General features: G+C 37.9%; 1 protein-coding gene across 1 annotated transcript; it reads right to left on the bottom strand.

Annotated features, from left to right (window-relative positions):
* Window positions 1-2,132: 2,132 nt before the first annotated feature.
* Window positions 2,133-16,675, bottom strand: txndc16 (thioredoxin domain containing 16). The gene is made up of 20 exons (XM_053314322.1): window positions 16,540-16,675; window positions 16,040-16,206; window positions 14,527-14,609; window positions 14,278-14,351; window positions 14,101-14,175; window positions 13,514-13,635; window positions 13,313-13,403; window positions 13,058-13,226; window positions 12,037-12,206; window positions 11,762-11,822; window positions 11,521-11,662; window positions 11,281-11,427; window positions 11,080-11,139; window positions 10,714-10,918; window positions 9,756-9,892; window positions 8,549-8,633; window positions 7,937-8,078; window positions 6,151-6,338; window positions 5,690-5,880; window positions 2,133-2,446 (listed from the first exon to the last, which is right to left on the bottom strand). Exons 2-20 carry the CDS (start codon window positions 16,191-16,193, stop codon window positions 2,172-2,174), a joined length of 2,571 nt encoding a protein of 856 aa, XP_053170297.1. The 5' UTR covers window positions 16,194-16,206; window positions 16,540-16,675; the 3' UTR covers window positions 2,133-2,171.
* Window positions 16,676-17,648: the final 973 nt, after the last annotated feature.

Below are 17,648 nucleotides of genomic sequence, written 5' to 3'. Positions count from 1 at the left end.
ACACCATATCAGACACACATTATTGTTTGTATTAGTTTAGTAGAGTAGAAGTTGAGTATTTGACTTTGATTTATTACTTCAGAAAAGTCTGGAGTGGATGTTTAAACTTACAGTTAGTCGAGTAGCAGTTATAGATAATATAAATAGTTAGGGGACTCCTGGCTTGTTTCAGGTGGGTCGCAAAGGGTCCCAGACACATGAGATTTTTGTTTTTTTATGAACAATTGTTTAATTTCATTACACTCAATGTGTTTAATAGAACTTAAACTGTCAATTTTGGATCTAAAGCTCAGTCTACTGGCTCAATAAGAAGACAAACTCAGCAATTTGACAAACGTTGAAGCTAAAAATTCATATGGGTTTATTACAAATAAAAAGCAGACACTAATTGCTTCAAACAACTAAAGGTCCAAGAAACCAACTAATTAAAATCAACCACTGGGAATAACTACACATGCCTGAACCAGACAGGAGGTGGAATGATGGGAAAACGCACGTCAGTAGACTTTCCAAGGTATTTCCAGGATTTACATATCCTTCACCTGAAGTCACTGCGATTTCCGCGCATGGTGTGACTTTATATGAGTTGGCAGATATGGTAACAGTTAAAACATTTAAATGGGTTATAAAGTCGTGGTAATTCTGCAGAAAATTTTCTGCGTTTTTTCTGTTTATGTGAGTGATTGGGATGGTGGGAAGGCTTACTGGTACTGAAGAATGATTTTGATGATTCATTTTTTTTCAAGTCTAAACACAGCTTTACTTCCATTTTTAAGGAGGCTAACAGGCGATTCCAAGTAACTGTGAATACATATAAACAATTTTAAAGCATAGTTAACTAATTAGAAACAGTGATCCACAGATTTAGAATGATTGTATTTTAATGTGAGGCTGCAGTTATTACCTTATTGCTGCTGGCTGACCCTTTTAGATACATGTAGCTCATTCTACAGAGGAGACACAATTCAAGAGGTAGTACTAGTATACACTTCAGGATGCTTACTTTATCTTTTATGTGTTGTATCAAGGCCTTAATTATCATGTGTGCAAACAGAATGTAGTGGTTGTGGAGTGTCAGCGGTGAAAGAAATATACAGTTTACTTTGGGGGGGAAATCAGCAATACAACAGTGAACAATGACAAGTCCTGTATTGAGAATCCTACTTGAAATTGAGTGTAGATTGTATTATCTAAGCATGTTTAAGTGGTATTTCATTGCTGGACAAATAATGCACACTTGTGTCAGCAATATTAAACTGCATTACATTTTATAAGCCCATATTATGTGGAATAATGTAGAATATTAACCAGCAAAGTCAATTAGGTGGAATAAAAAGTACAATATTTCTCTGTGGAATCTAGTGGAGTGGAAGTATAAAAAACATCAAATTGAAATATTAAAGTATTAATTTAAAGAACCTGAAAATTGTACTTGAAAGTAACTTCAGAGTTGTTTTCCACCACTAGAGAATGTTGGTTCAGCTCACTCTAGTGCTTATTAAGGTCAAGAATTTTATAGCTGCATTAAAAAAACACACAACTGACTGATTTGATCTGGGCATATAAAGCACCTACCACTGCAAAATGTGTCAACAAGTATTATTTGTGATTAGAGTGATTTCATAGTTTGGAACATAAGCCGTGAATGTGTCTGTAACCCTTTATCAAAAACATTGTTTGACTAACTGCAATCAGCTCAGTGTTATTCTGCTTAACTCAAGTTTGCTTTACCAGCTGAGCTTAACTGAAAGGGAAAGGAAAAAAAGATTTGTGGCATTGTCAGAGGTGTTGTCAGCTGTCCAGGTGAAACCACAGACTGGGAATTAGTCACAAGTATAAAAGCAAGAAATGAAAGTTCCTGTAAACACTTCTGTTTAAACACGTACACAATGTGTGTCATGTCATAAACAGGAATTCATAGAAATACAACCAACATAAAATATCAGCATTAAAATGTGTAACAACTTTGAATTTCACAGTCTTTACGGTGCCATCTTTAACTCTGCATTAATACGAAATGTCATGCAATTCAACAGTAGTGTGATAAATGCAGCATAATACAAAAATAAAGAGTATATTTAAAAATGTATATCTAAAAAAAAAAAGGAAATAACTGAAGGACAGAATGAATGGACAAACATGTTTAATCAGTGGCTCCTTTCAGTCTTACGTTACAGCTCAGAGTGAGGGTGAGGATCAGGAGTGGAGGAGCTGGAGGAGGAATCTGAAGTCTCCTCTATCACCACATCATCTTCCACATTCACCTCTGCCTCTTCTTCTTCCTCCTCTTCTTCCTCCTCTTCTTCTTCCTCTTCTTGTTCTTCTTGTTCTTTGTCTTCCACTTTAGGAGACAGCTGCTGAGCGAAGCCAGGGTCCTCCTGGTCCATGATCTTTAGGAAGTCGTAGTGTTTGACGGAGGGAGGCCAGCTATACTCACCCAACATCCCTACAGAGACACACACACACACACACACACACACACACGCACACACACACACACACACACACACACACATACACACACACAAGATATAGGATTACAATACAATATATTGATGAATGACTTCTGTGATATTAAATAATGCCACATAATGAGGGTAACTGAGCTTGAGAGCAGAAACAGTTGAGTCAGCCTTCACTTCTAGACACTGACAAGAGTTTTGAAACTGCTGCCATGGAAACCCAGGAAGTAAAAACAAGAGGCTTAAAGTCGCTCTGCTTCTCTAAAGGCTGCAGGTCTCTGGTTTCTCAGTTCGGGATGACTGAGACAAGTCACAGCGAAACCAGCATCTTATCTTGTCCCTCACCTGTCTACAGAGTTCAAAGGTCAAAGGTCAGAGGTTAATGGGTCCAGACAGTCTGAAGTTACCTCAACAATCAGCAGCACTCTGATTTAAAGACCCCTTTTAACGTTTTTTTTACGATCATTATACATGTAGCTGCTTAGCTGGAAGCCTCTTACACATACCTTTTACATTGCTCACAGGCAGAGCAGACGAATGCCCTGTCGCTGTTTCACCAATGGCAAAAACAGCTGTATCATAATGTAAAAATGATGAGATATTACCTTTAAACATTTGGAGAATAAGGTAGACATCAGACTGTTCATTTTCTCTTAGACTATAAATTCATTTGATGTAATTCCAACCTTGTGATCATCTTGCTCTCTTTTTAACAGATGCCCTGCTCCATACTTTACTGCCATTCTTAATCCATTTAAACTCATGAGACACACAACTCACCTCACTCTTTTTTATTTACTCTGGATAAAGTCAATTAAATCAAGTTAGTACTGATCCTTTAATGGCATCCCCTTAATGTCTTTTACTTTTTCCTACATCTGAAAAACATTTGATTTTAACTCTTAGGGCCTGATTTTTGAAGTTATATAGGCAGCATTGTATGTATATGGAATTCAACTGTAATATATCATGCCTCAATCACACATCTTTATCACAAGTGTTTGATAACCACATATATATCCTGTATATATTAGATTATCGCCCGATATATCGATATCTGACTTTTTTAAACTCCCTAATATCGGTTTCAGCATCAGCCCCAAAAATCCAGTATGGGTCCGGCCCTAGTTCGTCTCCCTCAGACTTTGAAGCTGCAGTTTCACATTTACAGGCATTTCACTTTGGCACGAATTTTGAAAAAATTGAAAAATTAGAGAAAATGTAGATTAACAGGAATCACAATAACGTGTAAAACACATAGGTCAGGTTTAATTCAGTTAAACCATACCAAACAGACCCTTACATACTGTCCAGTACAAATGGGATCTATGTGCAGGTTAAATCTGGTATTGAAATTGTGTACTGGAAAATGTGTGTTAATGCATATAGCAGGTAGTGTGCTGAGAATGTGCTGACTGCAGTTATCCAGGTGGAAATGCATATCCAATATAAGCTGCATCCTATCGCTGCATGTATGAGGGAGATAACAGCAGACTGGAGAATCAATGCTGCAGTTTGAACGTCATTTTATTAAAGTAACATACTGTAAAGCCAGGCAATCAGTAAAGTGCTCAGAATGCAGATAGAGTAGAGACAAGCTAGATCTATAAACTAATCCTGAACAGCGGGTCCAGATAAGATCTTACTTACAGAAAAAGATTTAAAAAAAAGAAGAGGTAAGAAACTACTGACTCATTTCATTTAGAGAGTGGTTACAGTGAACACAGATGGGAAGTGACTCAGAAAACAAGTGGCGTTTTCATTCTTGAGATTCACCCCACTGTTAACTGTACTGATAGGGAGAAGGACTCAGAAGAGCATCTGGCCCTCTTGGGAGTTTGTCAGATCAGAAGCCAACATGAGTAAACCACTGTGTGAATCATACTGTACTTGCCTTATAGTAATATACGGGAAAATGTCAGGAAGCATACTTTCTCTCTGGCTTCTGGTTTGAGGTTTTTAGGCTTTTTGTGTGAATAAATGTGAACTGTGTGAATTTGCTGCTGTTTGTTTGAATTGGTTGTGGTTGGTGCAGGCTTTTTTTTTCTTGTCTTTATTTGATAATCGTGGAAATTCAGAAACAGGAAATACGAGGGGGGGGGGGCAATATCTGGATATGCAATAAAGGTTTAAATTGAACTGGGGGACATTGAACCACTCAACCGAGCAGGATGTTCACTCTCAAAATCTCGTTAGACGACTTTTTAGAAAACCTCATTATCGGTTAACTACTTTCAGGATTCAGGAATAAAAGCATGTAATCAACTTTTTGAAATGTAGGAAATGATTTCTGTCTCTGCTGCTTTAGCTCCAGAGGTGTGTGAACCTGTCATGAACCTCCTGATGGAGTTCAGGCTGAGACACCACATTCCAAGTTTATTTTAAAAAATCTTTTTGGCAACATTTCTTTCCATTTTTAAACTGGCCTCGTGTGGGATGAAAAAGAGAACATCCCTTCCACAAATACCAAGACCTCAAAAATGGGGAAAGATGGAAAATGCAGTTCTTGAGATAACGCACTTGCACGCAAACGAGCATCAGAAAGCAGATCATGAATTAATTTACTTTTATTACAGATGGAGCTTTCCATTTCAGATGATATCTTATAATTAAGCTATATATTCTTACAGTGTATTTTCCCAAGATTGGATGACATGCAAGGGCTCATATGTCAACAGGAAGTATGAAAAGGGGATTAGAGAGAGGAAGAGAAGATAAATTCCATGTTTTCCGTGGATAAAAGATGGAATTTATTTATGCAGCAGTAATGTGCATGAAAGATGCAGCATCAATGTGATTGGATACAGCTGATTATCAACTCCTATAACTGTATTATGTTTATTTATAAGCTAAGAGTGGCTTGGGAGTGTTCTCATACAACCAACTGTAAATGGATTAATGGTAGATTTCATTATGAGACTTCATTTTACATCATATTTTTGCATATATAATCTATAGCCTATTCATATAATGCCTACACAAGAAAATGGAGCTATTTTATAATACTCTTTTTTCCCATTTTTATGCAGAGCTCCATAAAAGCTGTTGTAATAACACTAAATTCACAAGTGTTTTTAGTCCTTGGTTAACTTTCAGAATGATGCTGAGACACAAAATAAAATAAAAGATGGATTGGATAATATTAAAAATGATATTAGTACTCAGTGGGTTTCTCAGCATATTTATGAGGATTTTAGTGATACTCTCGTCTCTCCTCTCCTCCTTACCTGCTGATGACTCAGTCCCGTCCTTGACCCTCTTCAGCCACTGCAGCACAGAGGGGGTCATGATGGGGGTGCTGGGTGGATACTGGTAGATTTCACCTCTGGAGGGCAAATGAGTGAGGACCAGAGCAGGGAGGGGGGGCATAGAGCCCAGGTATGACCCCAGGACAGACATACCAGCTGGTGTACGTCCACTAAAAATACACACAAAATATATTCAGCTACAGATAAGAAGAAAATCAAATAAGATGACTATTTAATCAAATCAAGACCAGAGTATTGTTTCTGGCTATGTACATGATAGATGAACGGAGTAGATCAACTAACGCCAGATAACAGGGTGAGTCCACATATTTGAATGAAAAAACGTTTTATAATATAATATATAAGATTTGAGATCAAACAGCAGCGTATGAACAAGTGCTGACAGAAGAATGATTGATGGTATTGATTGATGTACGTACAGGTGGATCCAGCAGGCCAGGTATCTTTCCATTCTCTCCCCTCCCGACTCTACCGCTCCTCTCATCTCCTCCACCAGCGCCTTGTTCTGCCTCCGCCCGATCTCGTCCTCCTCTTCTCCCACAAAGAGGAGGAGGAGGGCTTTGCCCAGGGTGAGGAAGGATGGAAGGTTTTCCACCGTCAGCTCAGGCTGGAGATACAACAGAGAATCAAAGTAGAATAAATAAGTTTGTAAAGTCAACATGGAGCAGCTGAAAGGTGGATGCTGATGCTTCAACAACATCCAGAATAAATAATAAAGAAAATCAGAGCAAAGCACAGTTTTTACTAAATATCAGTGATGGTTTATAATTACTGAAGCCTCCACACTTTACTTATATAACACCAGATCAGCCTGTCATTGTCAAAATATGTTGGAGGCAGCAATTATTTTACTAAGCTAAGCAAAGTAATACGAGCAGTGTCAAATTAAAAATTGAAATGATTTAAGGGACTGTACACAAATTATTAGGGTGGGGAGGGGCTGAACCATATGCTTCACTTTTTTAAAAACTTTTTAATAGGCAGTTTAAATGGTTATTTACTGTAGACCCTATCCTTAAAAAATAAATGAATTGAAATAATTAAAAAGAAGAGAAGAGAAGGAAACCCTCATCCCATTTTTAAAAAGTAATATAACAGTATCGAGATGGTTGAACTTATTTAACTATTAAAAACATGAGGGAAGCAATATAACATTAAATATTATATATTGATGTGTAACAATAGTCATAAACACAGTAAAAGTGACACTAGCAATACTTCATTTCTTTTTCTCTCCCTTTTACCAAATATTCCAGCCTAACTCTCTACATTTGAACCAAGAAACACTAAATGTTACCAGTAAACTCCCATTTTACACCTAAGGAAAATTACAGTCATACATGTATAAATTAATATTTAAGTGTTGGTTGCACATACATAACAAATATTTGTACAGTTGCCACAGTCAGTATGTTTCATCTTGCTACACTAATGTGATGTTGTGCTAATAGCTGTCCTCACAAAGGAAGGCTAAATTAAAATATAAATGCAGGGAAAGAAAAATAATAATAAAATCACTCCCATCATAAAAAATAGATATTATAATTCCTTCTTCATTTTCTGTCTTCCATACGGTCCCTCAATCACTTTCTTATTAAAAGAAAAACATTGCTGCATTACAGGATTTATAAAATAAGGGCAACAGTGCCACCAAGAGGGAGAATGTGTTACTGGTTGGATTCTTCATCCAAAGTGCCTTCAAATACAAAGACAGGAATTTGGGAATCAGACCCCTGACCCTGGACATTAAACTCATCTAGAGCCAAATTCATAAGTGGAAAGCAGCACAATAAACACTTGGAGGGAGGGCTGAACTTGTTGAGAAACATCTTGAATACAGATAGCTGCTTTCACATCAGTCTGTTACATTTGTTTACATCAGCCAATGTAAACTCAACCGCATTATTCTGACCATGGATGTACTGAGGGAACGTCTAAACTACGTGAATCCACATATGGTGCTTGTTATCTGTGACATACTGTGAATAATTCCATCCTGGCTTTCACAATCTTCCAAGAAGTTACATCCCTACCATTTATTTACAACTATTTCATTTCATGAGATGTAAAACAATCTGGGTTAGGAAACCTAGGGATTTAGAGTTTTGGGTACATTTATGTTTATTACCACTAAAATGATAAGAGCACAAAATGTTTAAACACACACCCACACACAGACACACAGACACACACGGTTTGATTTACCAGCGGATGTTGCAGCGCAGTGTTAATATGTGAGAGCAGCTCTTCAGCGGAGGGGAGCAGAGGCAGCGTGGAGGGATGAGAGGGTGTTCTCCAAGATGGAAACACCAAAACTGCAGGAAGGTCCACGGTGTGTTCTGCCGCCCTGCATGACCAACATGCACACACGCACACACACGCACATATACACACACACATAAGCAAAGAACACATGCACACAAAAAAAAAATCAGGATCCTAAATCATGATTTTTATGTGTGCTTCAGGGAGTGTCAATAAAAAAGGTATTTGTTCATTTTAAGAATGGCTTGCAAATGAACTCTTTACACATGCACACACACACAAACTGAAAAAAGCATCCAACTTATCAAACACATATTATATGATAAAAAAGTTTCCAAAGTTTCTTTCAATATCTGACTAGAATTGTACCCTAACATAAACCTCTTTTACCATTTCATTCTGTCTTTAAGTGCAATTACAAGTACAACTTTTAAGAGTTAAAAGAGCATAGACAACATCATTTTCTCTCTGTGTTGAAGACATGCGAGCACTTGAAGATGATAGTCAAAGACAACCTTGAAAGAGGAATGAGTGACTTTATAAAGCTGTTACCATTTCTCTGCCAGCTCATCTGTCAGCAACCCAGTCAGCACCTCCCCTCTTAATGACCTCGCTGCTTCAGTAAACACCTGCGATCCTGCCGGGACAGACACACATCATCAACATTATAATGCCATATGATTTTATTACCAGAGGAAAAGAGATGAATGATAAGCCAACACATTTCAGTGATGGTGCATGCTATCCAGCTGTGGGTAGGCTCAGTAAGGAGTGAACTGTGCTGCAGCCAAGGCCGTAGCCAGGATTTTCCAAATACCGAGGTCAAAAACAAGATATTATGTTACATATAAATAATGTGTAATCCATGATGTATTTATAATGCTTTCTTGCTGTGCATTTCTCAGTCATGGTCACTCTTGTGGGCCAGTTCTTTCTTATCACTTCCAATTTTGCAACTTAAATCAACTCCTATTTCAGTATTCTACAACTTCCATGGTTGTATATTTAAAAAACTATAACTGTAATATATTACTTTCTTTGTTTGTTCTTAAAATGTGGAATGGAGCGCGGCCTGCTGGGAAAGGGAGAAAAGGACTCATCCAATGAATGAACAGTTTGCAAAATCAGGTCAAGTCCAATTCACAAATGTAGATTACATATTGTGATCTGAGGCAATTTGCAAGTCGCATATTTTTTTCTGGAAGTGAGCACTATATAACTGCGACTGAAAAATCTCCAGTAATATGCTGTAGCCTATATTTGTGAATTTGTGACGAATCTGCTAACAGAAGCGCTGGAGCTGTTCGGTAAGGAAAGCAGTAAATTGGAAACCAGTTGGGACATAACACCGGGGCCGGGGCCAGTGAAGAAATTTCCAGCTGTCTACTTTCGTTTTGACATGGCAGCGGTATCTGCAAGTAGCTACGTGTCACGTGACAGTCCGTTGATGCTATTTTCATTTCTCAATAAAACAAAACTTAAAGAAAAAAAATACAGAGGACATGACCTCGGTGTCCTCAATGGTAGCTACGGCCATGGCTGCAGCTTTTTAAGGTGAAGTTCGTGGCATCAGTTTAATGCAATAAATAACAATAAAAGAAGGTGGTGAGAATACAATGTACATACAAGTACAGCACTAGGGAGCAGTTTATTTCAAGCTCTTGGCCCAATTTAAACTTATTTTTATTGAGTTTTCTCTATTGCCTCATTCATGTGCATGAGAACAGGTCATCAATAACCTGTAATCATAACCTCTTACCTGTATGTGTGTGTGTTTTGACTAGTCCCAGCACTCTGTCAATATTATAGCCTGCCAGCTCAGGGTAAGGCACTTCTTGAAGAAATGATGTCACTTCCTCTAAGGTGGACAGTGGTACGGGAGAAGGTGGGCGACTCCTGGATGAAGAATAGATAAAGTGTACGTAAATACATGTGTGAGTAGATAGACATATAATATATAATAAGAGATATGGAGATGAACCAGCGAGAGTTGTGTAAGCTCTCTTCAAACAGCAGCAGCATTTCCTCCAAATTCAAAAAGGCAGTTTGCTTTCTTTTGAGCAATTTATTTATGTTTGGGTGTGTTTACATGTGGCCCAGCTAATATATCAGCGTGTTTCCTGTGTGTGTTTGTTTGTAGCAGTGTGTAAATACCAGATTATTTATGGTTATGCTGAGGTCAAATGGACAAGAAGTGATAAGGTTGGCAATGCAAACACTTCTCATTGAATATCTCCTTTAATCTCATTTTTAATCCTATTTACAAACATGTCTTTCCTTTATTCACTCATGCAGCCAGTTTTATGTCCCTGGTACAGATTGTAATGATATCCAAGACAAACATCCGTGCATTTTGTCTTTCCTTTACCACAGTATTTCATACATTATTAGATTCAGTTTGCTTTGGTGGTAGTTTGCTTGCATGCTGATGACAATCAATGATTTTGTTTGTATTTGGGCTGCAGTCTTTGTAATCGGCTGGTTGAACATTTTAATGATTGTAATCCAGCAACAGAAGATGAGATAGAAGAGATATTGTGACTTTTAGTTGCTGGTATGGATCAAAATCACTGGATACTCCATTTCCCATGATGCAACATGATTGCATCTTTCATTAGAATACTATACTAGACAAACGCTATTAAATAACCCCACTTTTTAAGCCTTTAAATGCTTGTAACTCAGTCTTTTTGATTAAAAATAAGCAAACGTCTCACATCATGATGAAGCGATGCAACCCCTCACTACCCAGCATTCCTCTGTAATGCTGGGCTGACTCCTGGGGTCGGAGCAGCAGGACGCTGGGGAAAGCTGTGATTGGCTGGAAAGGGATCGGGAGGGAACTGCCCGTCTGAGCGGTGCAGAGGTCGGTCCACTCGCCACAGTCGACGGCGCTCATCTGAACGTCGTCGACCTCAGAATCTGAAGAGATCATGTTTTTCATTCATATTAGTTCAATAAATGACACAATCTTCCAACTGTGTTACAAATGAGGAATTATTAACAAGATAATTATAATAAATCAGGGAGTAAAAATAAACATCACAACAGGCAAACAGTTCATATTGTGCTGTCCTGTGTACCTGAAAGTCTCTCTGCAACTTCAATGAAGGAGCTGAGAAAAGCCATAGAAACAGCATCCCCTGGTGGTAGAAAATACAAACTACATTTAATACCATCCACATTTAATGTCACTTTAAATTGAATTCATTGAAAAATAAAGGAAGAGCACATTTCCAGCAGTGATAACACATTAATGTCACCCAATGTGCAGATTGTCTTACATTTGAGGTAGAAGAGCACCACCGTCAGGCTGCTTTGTGCTACTGCAGCGTGGAAGTCGTCAGCAGTCAGATGGGTGATTGAGTCCATGTCAGGCAGGTTTCCTCTGTTTTCATAGACGATATCTGCAATTTCATCATCTAAATTGCCTGAAGTCAAACACAGAAACACATAAATATACACATCTCATACTCCTTTTCTAGTTTGATTTCTATCATCTTTTATAACATAAAACACTTTACCGAAATGTGAATATTCCTCCTCATCTTCCTCCTCCTCTACCTCGTCCTCCTCCTCTTCCCCGTCTGCCTCTTTCTCTTGATGAATAAAGAGCTCCATGACCTCATCGAGATTGTGTAAGATCAAGAGTTTCACCTCTGAACCCTGAAAGTTTAACATTGAACACACATGAAAAGGTAAAACATACATGAGTAAAACTAAAAAGTAGTTATTATGTTTGTATGAATGTCATCATCATCATACCATCTCAGGCAGCCTGTAAGCAGCATTATACTCGTCAGGGGTTTTCACAGCAGGACTCTCCCTGATAAAACACACACACACACACACACACACACACACACACACACACACAGAGAGAGAAAGAGAACAAGATTAACAAAGAATATGGAAAAATATGACAAGATTAAATTCTATGTTGTATTAGATGAAAATCCAGCATGTGTGATGTGTTCAATACAAAACTTTCAACTCCACAGAAAAACTACTACCATACACTGATGATGTACTGTATGCACCTGTGTACGATCAGCAGCAGGGCCAGGCCGCGCAGCCTCCAGGCCAGAGTGGTGGCCGTCTCCAGGTCAAGGTGTTCGGTAGCAGGACGAGAGAATAGAAAGACCTGGGGGGTTTGCTGGTAGGGGAACTGGGGGGGCTGGACTGCAGAAGGGTCTTCATACACTTCAGACTGGTAGTGGAGGATGCAGAAACATATTGAACTATTAGACATGATTTTCACCTTAAACATTTTTAACTGAATTCTTTCATACAAAATTAAGATGACATTTTAGATGAAGGAATGAATTTGAAGTGTGGAGAGCAGTGACCTCTTTAGCACCCACAGGAAGCTTAATGTGTGTTTTAATATTGATGTCTCATTTAGTTATTCTATTCATTCATTTATTTTTTGCTGAAGAGCCACAAACTGATTTTCATTGTGTTTTCACAGTGACAATAAGGTTCTATCTATCTGAAATGATCAGCTGATTAATCAACTGACGACTATTTTATTTATTATTCATCTTAATTATTTTTTAAGCAAACATGACAAACGAGAGAATGAGAATTTGCTGCTATTCTTTGACATGTGTGCCGGTAAACTGAATATCACTGAGTTTTGGACTGTTGGTTGAATTAAACAAGACATTTGAAGAAGCCATTGTGGGCTCTGGTAAATTATTGTGGCTTTTTATTTTATCAATCAAACAATTAATGGTTGATTAAATTAAATTGTAAGTTGTAAAGTTCTCCTCTTTTGAAAGGATAAACCCTCTGCAAATAAAAGTTATTCATCATCAAGTCCTCTCCAGATCTTTGTCTTGATTCATTTGTTAGTCATTCAGCCTTTAAAACATGAGAATCTAGTGATCTCACATAAAGGAAAGCAGTAAAAGCAAAGTTTTGGCATCTCTGCTTCAAAAATTACATTTAATTGATTCTCTAAATAGCTCAAACTAACTGATTCACACTCTAATTGTTTCAGCTGTAGAAAAATCTTCCAAAACTAAGAAATCTTTGCTGAAAGATCATCCACTTTACCACTAGTGGAGCCTCCATGAGCTGCAGGAAGGAGTGCAGGCTGAGGGTGGAGAGGGGTTTCCTCATACGGGTCAAAGGGCATCGCTCAGAGATCATTGGAGTCATGAACCCTGTGTGAGCCCTGCAGTGGAGGAACCACACCAGAGACGACGGAGAGGATTCATTCACACTGGAAGGGAAGATGGAGAAGGAGACACACAATGAATAAGAGGACATAAATAGAAAAGAAAGAGGATGAGAGAAAAGCAAACATACCCCAAGTGTTTTAAGACAGGACCTCCGGTTATGAGGATGAACTGGTATTTGGATCCGTACACGTAAGCTGTCTCCATCATCGATCTGTGCTCTGAAGTAATAAGATCAACAGAAACAATACCATTAATCTGATAAGTCAATTAATCAGTTTCCAGACACTTTTTTCCTCTTTACATCATTCCTCTCCCTGCTCCCCCACACCTTGTGTCCCCAGACTGCTGACGTAACCCAGCACAATATCCTTCTTCCCTCTGGCTGTCTTCTCCATGGCCAGCAGGTCTGCATCTGAATGGACGTACTTGACCTCATCACGTAGGATGGCACTGGAGGAGAGAGAGACGGACAGACAATAAGTATGTTTTCATCCACCTGTCATGATAAAGGATAAGTCTGGGGTTATCTTATATTTTTCTATATGTGATCAAGTGATTTATACGTCGAGGTTGTGGTGGATAATAGCCACTTATTTACTATCTACAATCATATCATAAGAGTTACTTTATGGTTATTTATTCCACACATAAGTGCTTCTGTCACAATGTGTCGTCTAATCTTTGCCCTGAGACACACAGAGACAGAGAGGGATGGACAGGGTCAATATGAGTCATTTCCTCATTACACACTATGATGACAGCTTCATTTAGTTTTGATTGAAAGGCACTGCTGATAGTAAATAAAGCATGAGACTACATATAAAACTGCCTGATGTTAAATAAATAAGATGAAAGCACAATATACTATTAGTTATTTAAAACTGTCTGATAAGTGAAGGAGTGTTGCTTATTTACAAAAGGACTTCGGAGACGATGGAGTTGACGTCAAACACAGTGTCCAAGTCAAAACTCAAGAACTCCTTACCGCCCCTGACAGAGAAAATGACAGTCAAAGAGTTCAAAAGAGATTCCAACACAATACCACAATAATAATGTGTGTCTACTAGAAAGTGTAGTACAGCATGAACATACCTGAAGAGAAAAGCTGTATGCAGTACTCTCTCATTCATACAGTATGTGGGAAGCAGCTCTTTATTGCAGTTGACCTAGACAGAAAGAACAAAGGATTTATTCTCAGCATGAAGGCTGAAAAATCACATAATAGTCCAACCATAAATCAAGTCCACACACTCACAGCAAGAGACTTTCAATATTTGTCATGATTTACTACTCAAATGTTGAAATGAATAAAAAAATGAGTCACACAAGTCCAACAGTTACCTTGCCCACCAGTATCCCATAATCCTGCAGAACCTCAGCAGACTTCTCCAACTCCACCAAGAAGAGAGAGATGGTTGGAGAGACTGGAAGCAGAGGAGAGCAGAGAGATATACGGTTATTAGTGGATTAAAGGGACAATCCACTGATTTAGTGTCGCATTTCTATAACATTAGTGAACTTGTAAGATACATATTAAAAAAGGAATTATGAAAATCAGGGCAGCAGAGGCCTGAGAAGCTGCGATAAGCCTAGATACTACACTTCCCATAATGCAACTCAATCACAATATAATTACAATTACACTGAGTGACTATAGGATTGAATTTATGTCATAACTCAACACATTCTCCCAAGAATCAAATAAAAATTAATAAGTTGAAATGAGAAAAAAGGGAAACATTGCAATAAAACTATTATTATTAATATTTTATTATATGAAAGATTAATATTTCTCTGTTGTGGTCACATTTTTCAGTTTCAGCTCTGACTCAAAGCTCTCATCTGGGTTTTTTTTGTTTGGTTCTTGTGAGATGTTGTTCAATTATTATGTATGACACAAATTTAATCCTCAAATATATTGCAGCTTTCACACAAGTCACAATCTGGATGTTGATTTTGAACTGACTCAGCAGGAAGTTGATATTTGCTAACTTACAATCCAACCATGACATGACAACTAAATAGCTTGGCTACATTAAAGAGCTAATGGGGCATTTTACACCTTTATTAGAACAGAGATAACAAGAAATGAGGGGGGGGGGGAAACAGGGAATCACATGCAGCAAAAACAGAGCGGTGTATATAGTGGTTAACATGTATCTGCTACTTTTTAAATGTATGTGGCAGCACTGTGATGTACAGTATGAGGCATTCACCGTATCATCTGACATACCTCGTGACTGATAAGCAGCATTCTGACACAGATTGTGATGAAGACTTAATTAGACACATTTCTCACAGAACCATTTATAATGACCTTGTAAGATTGTTGGTGAGCAGTCTATAGATGCACTCGGGCCCTCCTCCACTAATTAACACCCACATCTTTTGAATGCCAGACCCCCTAGTTTGTAACACGGACTTTACATTGTAGATTTGAAGCTCACTTAGAGCCATGAACAGATTAAATAACTACTTTCACACACGTTGCAGTCTTCCCTATGAGAAGCAATCCAACATTTTTGTGTAAATCCGAGGAATACTTTAAATTCCCATCATGTGGATCTAAATCTATCAACTCCCTATCTACTGTGCTGCACCTTGACAAGTGTCTGGATAAATGCTGACACAACAGCAATATTTTAACTTTGAATGAGGCCAATTTAAATGCAACTCCATCAAAATTGGCCTTTTTTTTCACCTCACCAAGGATTGTGCCTTAGTAGCTAAATGCTTCTAACATCCTCTGCTGGGAAGGACAACTTGTGAAGTGTATGACAGCTCTGACAAATGTGTTGCACACCGAGGAGATTGAATTGTTTACTTGCACTTGACAGTTATAGAGCAGTCCTACCTTGACGCTCAAAATAGATAAACATCATCTTGGCGGAGTGTAATTTGTCATAGAAGTCGGCCGCAGTGTATTCTACGAGATCTGACGTGTTGGCTTTGTCCGTGCATCCTCCTGACCTCGTCCACAGCAGGAGAACAGCGACACACACCCACATGGTGGAGGACTGGCTGCGGGGGAGAAATGTGGAGAAACTGGGATTTAGGTCATATAGGTATAAGTGGAAAAAAAACATGAGAAAACACGAAAAAGAACTAGGTTGGCATTGTTAGAACTGCCCCTTTAATTTAGTGTATACTCATATATATACAGCCTACCAATGCAGTTCAGCTTTACTTATTTAAGGGTGTGCATAAAGGGTCCTGGATACAAAACAAACCAAAGAAGAGTAATATGAACACTCATTGTTATTACACATAAGCTACATTGTTATATGCCATTTCATTTTTTATGACTAAGCTGTAATTAAAGGAGCAAGCAGTGTCAACAAAGCTGAAACCTACCTGAGAAAGTTGAGGTAAAGGTTTAACTTTGCTCTTTCCCAGTAGTAAAACACGTTAGAAACCACAGTTAAAACCGTGGTGAAGAAAAGATAACTACATTATATCTCTAATATCTAACAGCAGCTTCTCCTCAAAGAGTTAAACCCTTATAAAAGTCCAAACATGTCAGGAATGTAAGCAATGCTACTTCATTAGCTACCGTTAGCCGTGTTAGCTGCAGCCTACTGATGCTAATTCATGACTTTATAAAGCAAGCTAACAGTAACAGCGTTACATATTGAATATAGTAGTGTCATATGTCCGTGTGAGATGCAGGTCGCACACATAGCTAGTTAGTGTTCGTGAAGCTTGAAAAACATCTCATCATAACAGAGTGATGATGGTGATGATGCTCTATCTTTCGCGAAACAAGTGTCAAGCCGACAGAGTTAAAACAATACTTCCGGTTATCGATTTAAAATAAAAGACTTAATTTTTGTGTTGTGTGTGGCGACGTTTTTCAGTCTCAAACTAAAATGTGTTTGGAGGAGTCTGTACTTAATGGAAATACAGCTGAGTTACCTTCTGGTTTGATTTCCAAAGGGTTGCTACTCCGTGCTTTTATTTTTTCTTCCATTGATTATTTATTTTTCCATATTGAACTATACCATTTACAATTATTATGGCAGGATAGTTGTGTGTCTGAGAAGTTACATAATCAAAAACAAATTAACATAACTTGTATCATTATTATTTTCATTATTATTATTATTATTATTATTATTATTACCATAGTGCAGTTCTAATTATACGCAGCACACTGTTTACTCCTAGTCAATGTTTCATCTCATTCTCGTATGTGTATACCAGTTCTTCTCACTTAGAATATATTACATATTTTTAACGTCAATTATTTCTTTTTTTCATAATTTTTTAGGACATTGAAGTAGGCCTATATATATTTGACTTTTATGCGCACAACACTAATGAAAATTCCTTATACGTGCAACCTGGCAGTAAACCTGTTTCTGATTCTTAAATTAGCAAACATAAGATTTAATTTCATTTGTGCATATTAATTATAAATGATACTTCTATAAATGTGTATAATGAGAGTATGTATGTAAATG

This window comes from Scomber japonicus, chromosome 24, assembly GCF_027409825.1.
Source record: "Scomber japonicus isolate fScoJap1 chromosome 24, fScoJap1.pri, whole genome shotgun sequence".
Lineage (NCBI taxonomy): Eukaryota > Metazoa > Chordata > Actinopteri > Scombriformes > Scombridae > Scomber > Scomber japonicus.
The sequence above is the reverse complement of the archived record's forward strand: the minus strand, read 5'-3'. Positions and strand labels throughout refer to the sequence as shown.

Excerpts from the sequence above, each read along its gene's own strand:
- txndc16 (XM_053314322.1), bottom strand. The coding sequence starts at position 16,193 with ATGTGGGTGTGTGTCGCTGTTCTCCTGCTGTGGACGAGGTCAGGAGGA. Across the intron at positions 11,823-12,036 it reads CTGCTGCTGATCGTACACAG|GGAGAGTCCTGCTGTGAAAA; the intron begins GTGCATACAGTA and ends GTGTTTTATCAG. Across the intron at positions 5,881-6,150 it reads CTGGCCTGCTGGATCCACCT|TGGACGTACACCAGCTGGTA; the intron begins GTACGTACATCA and ends GTGTATTTTTAG.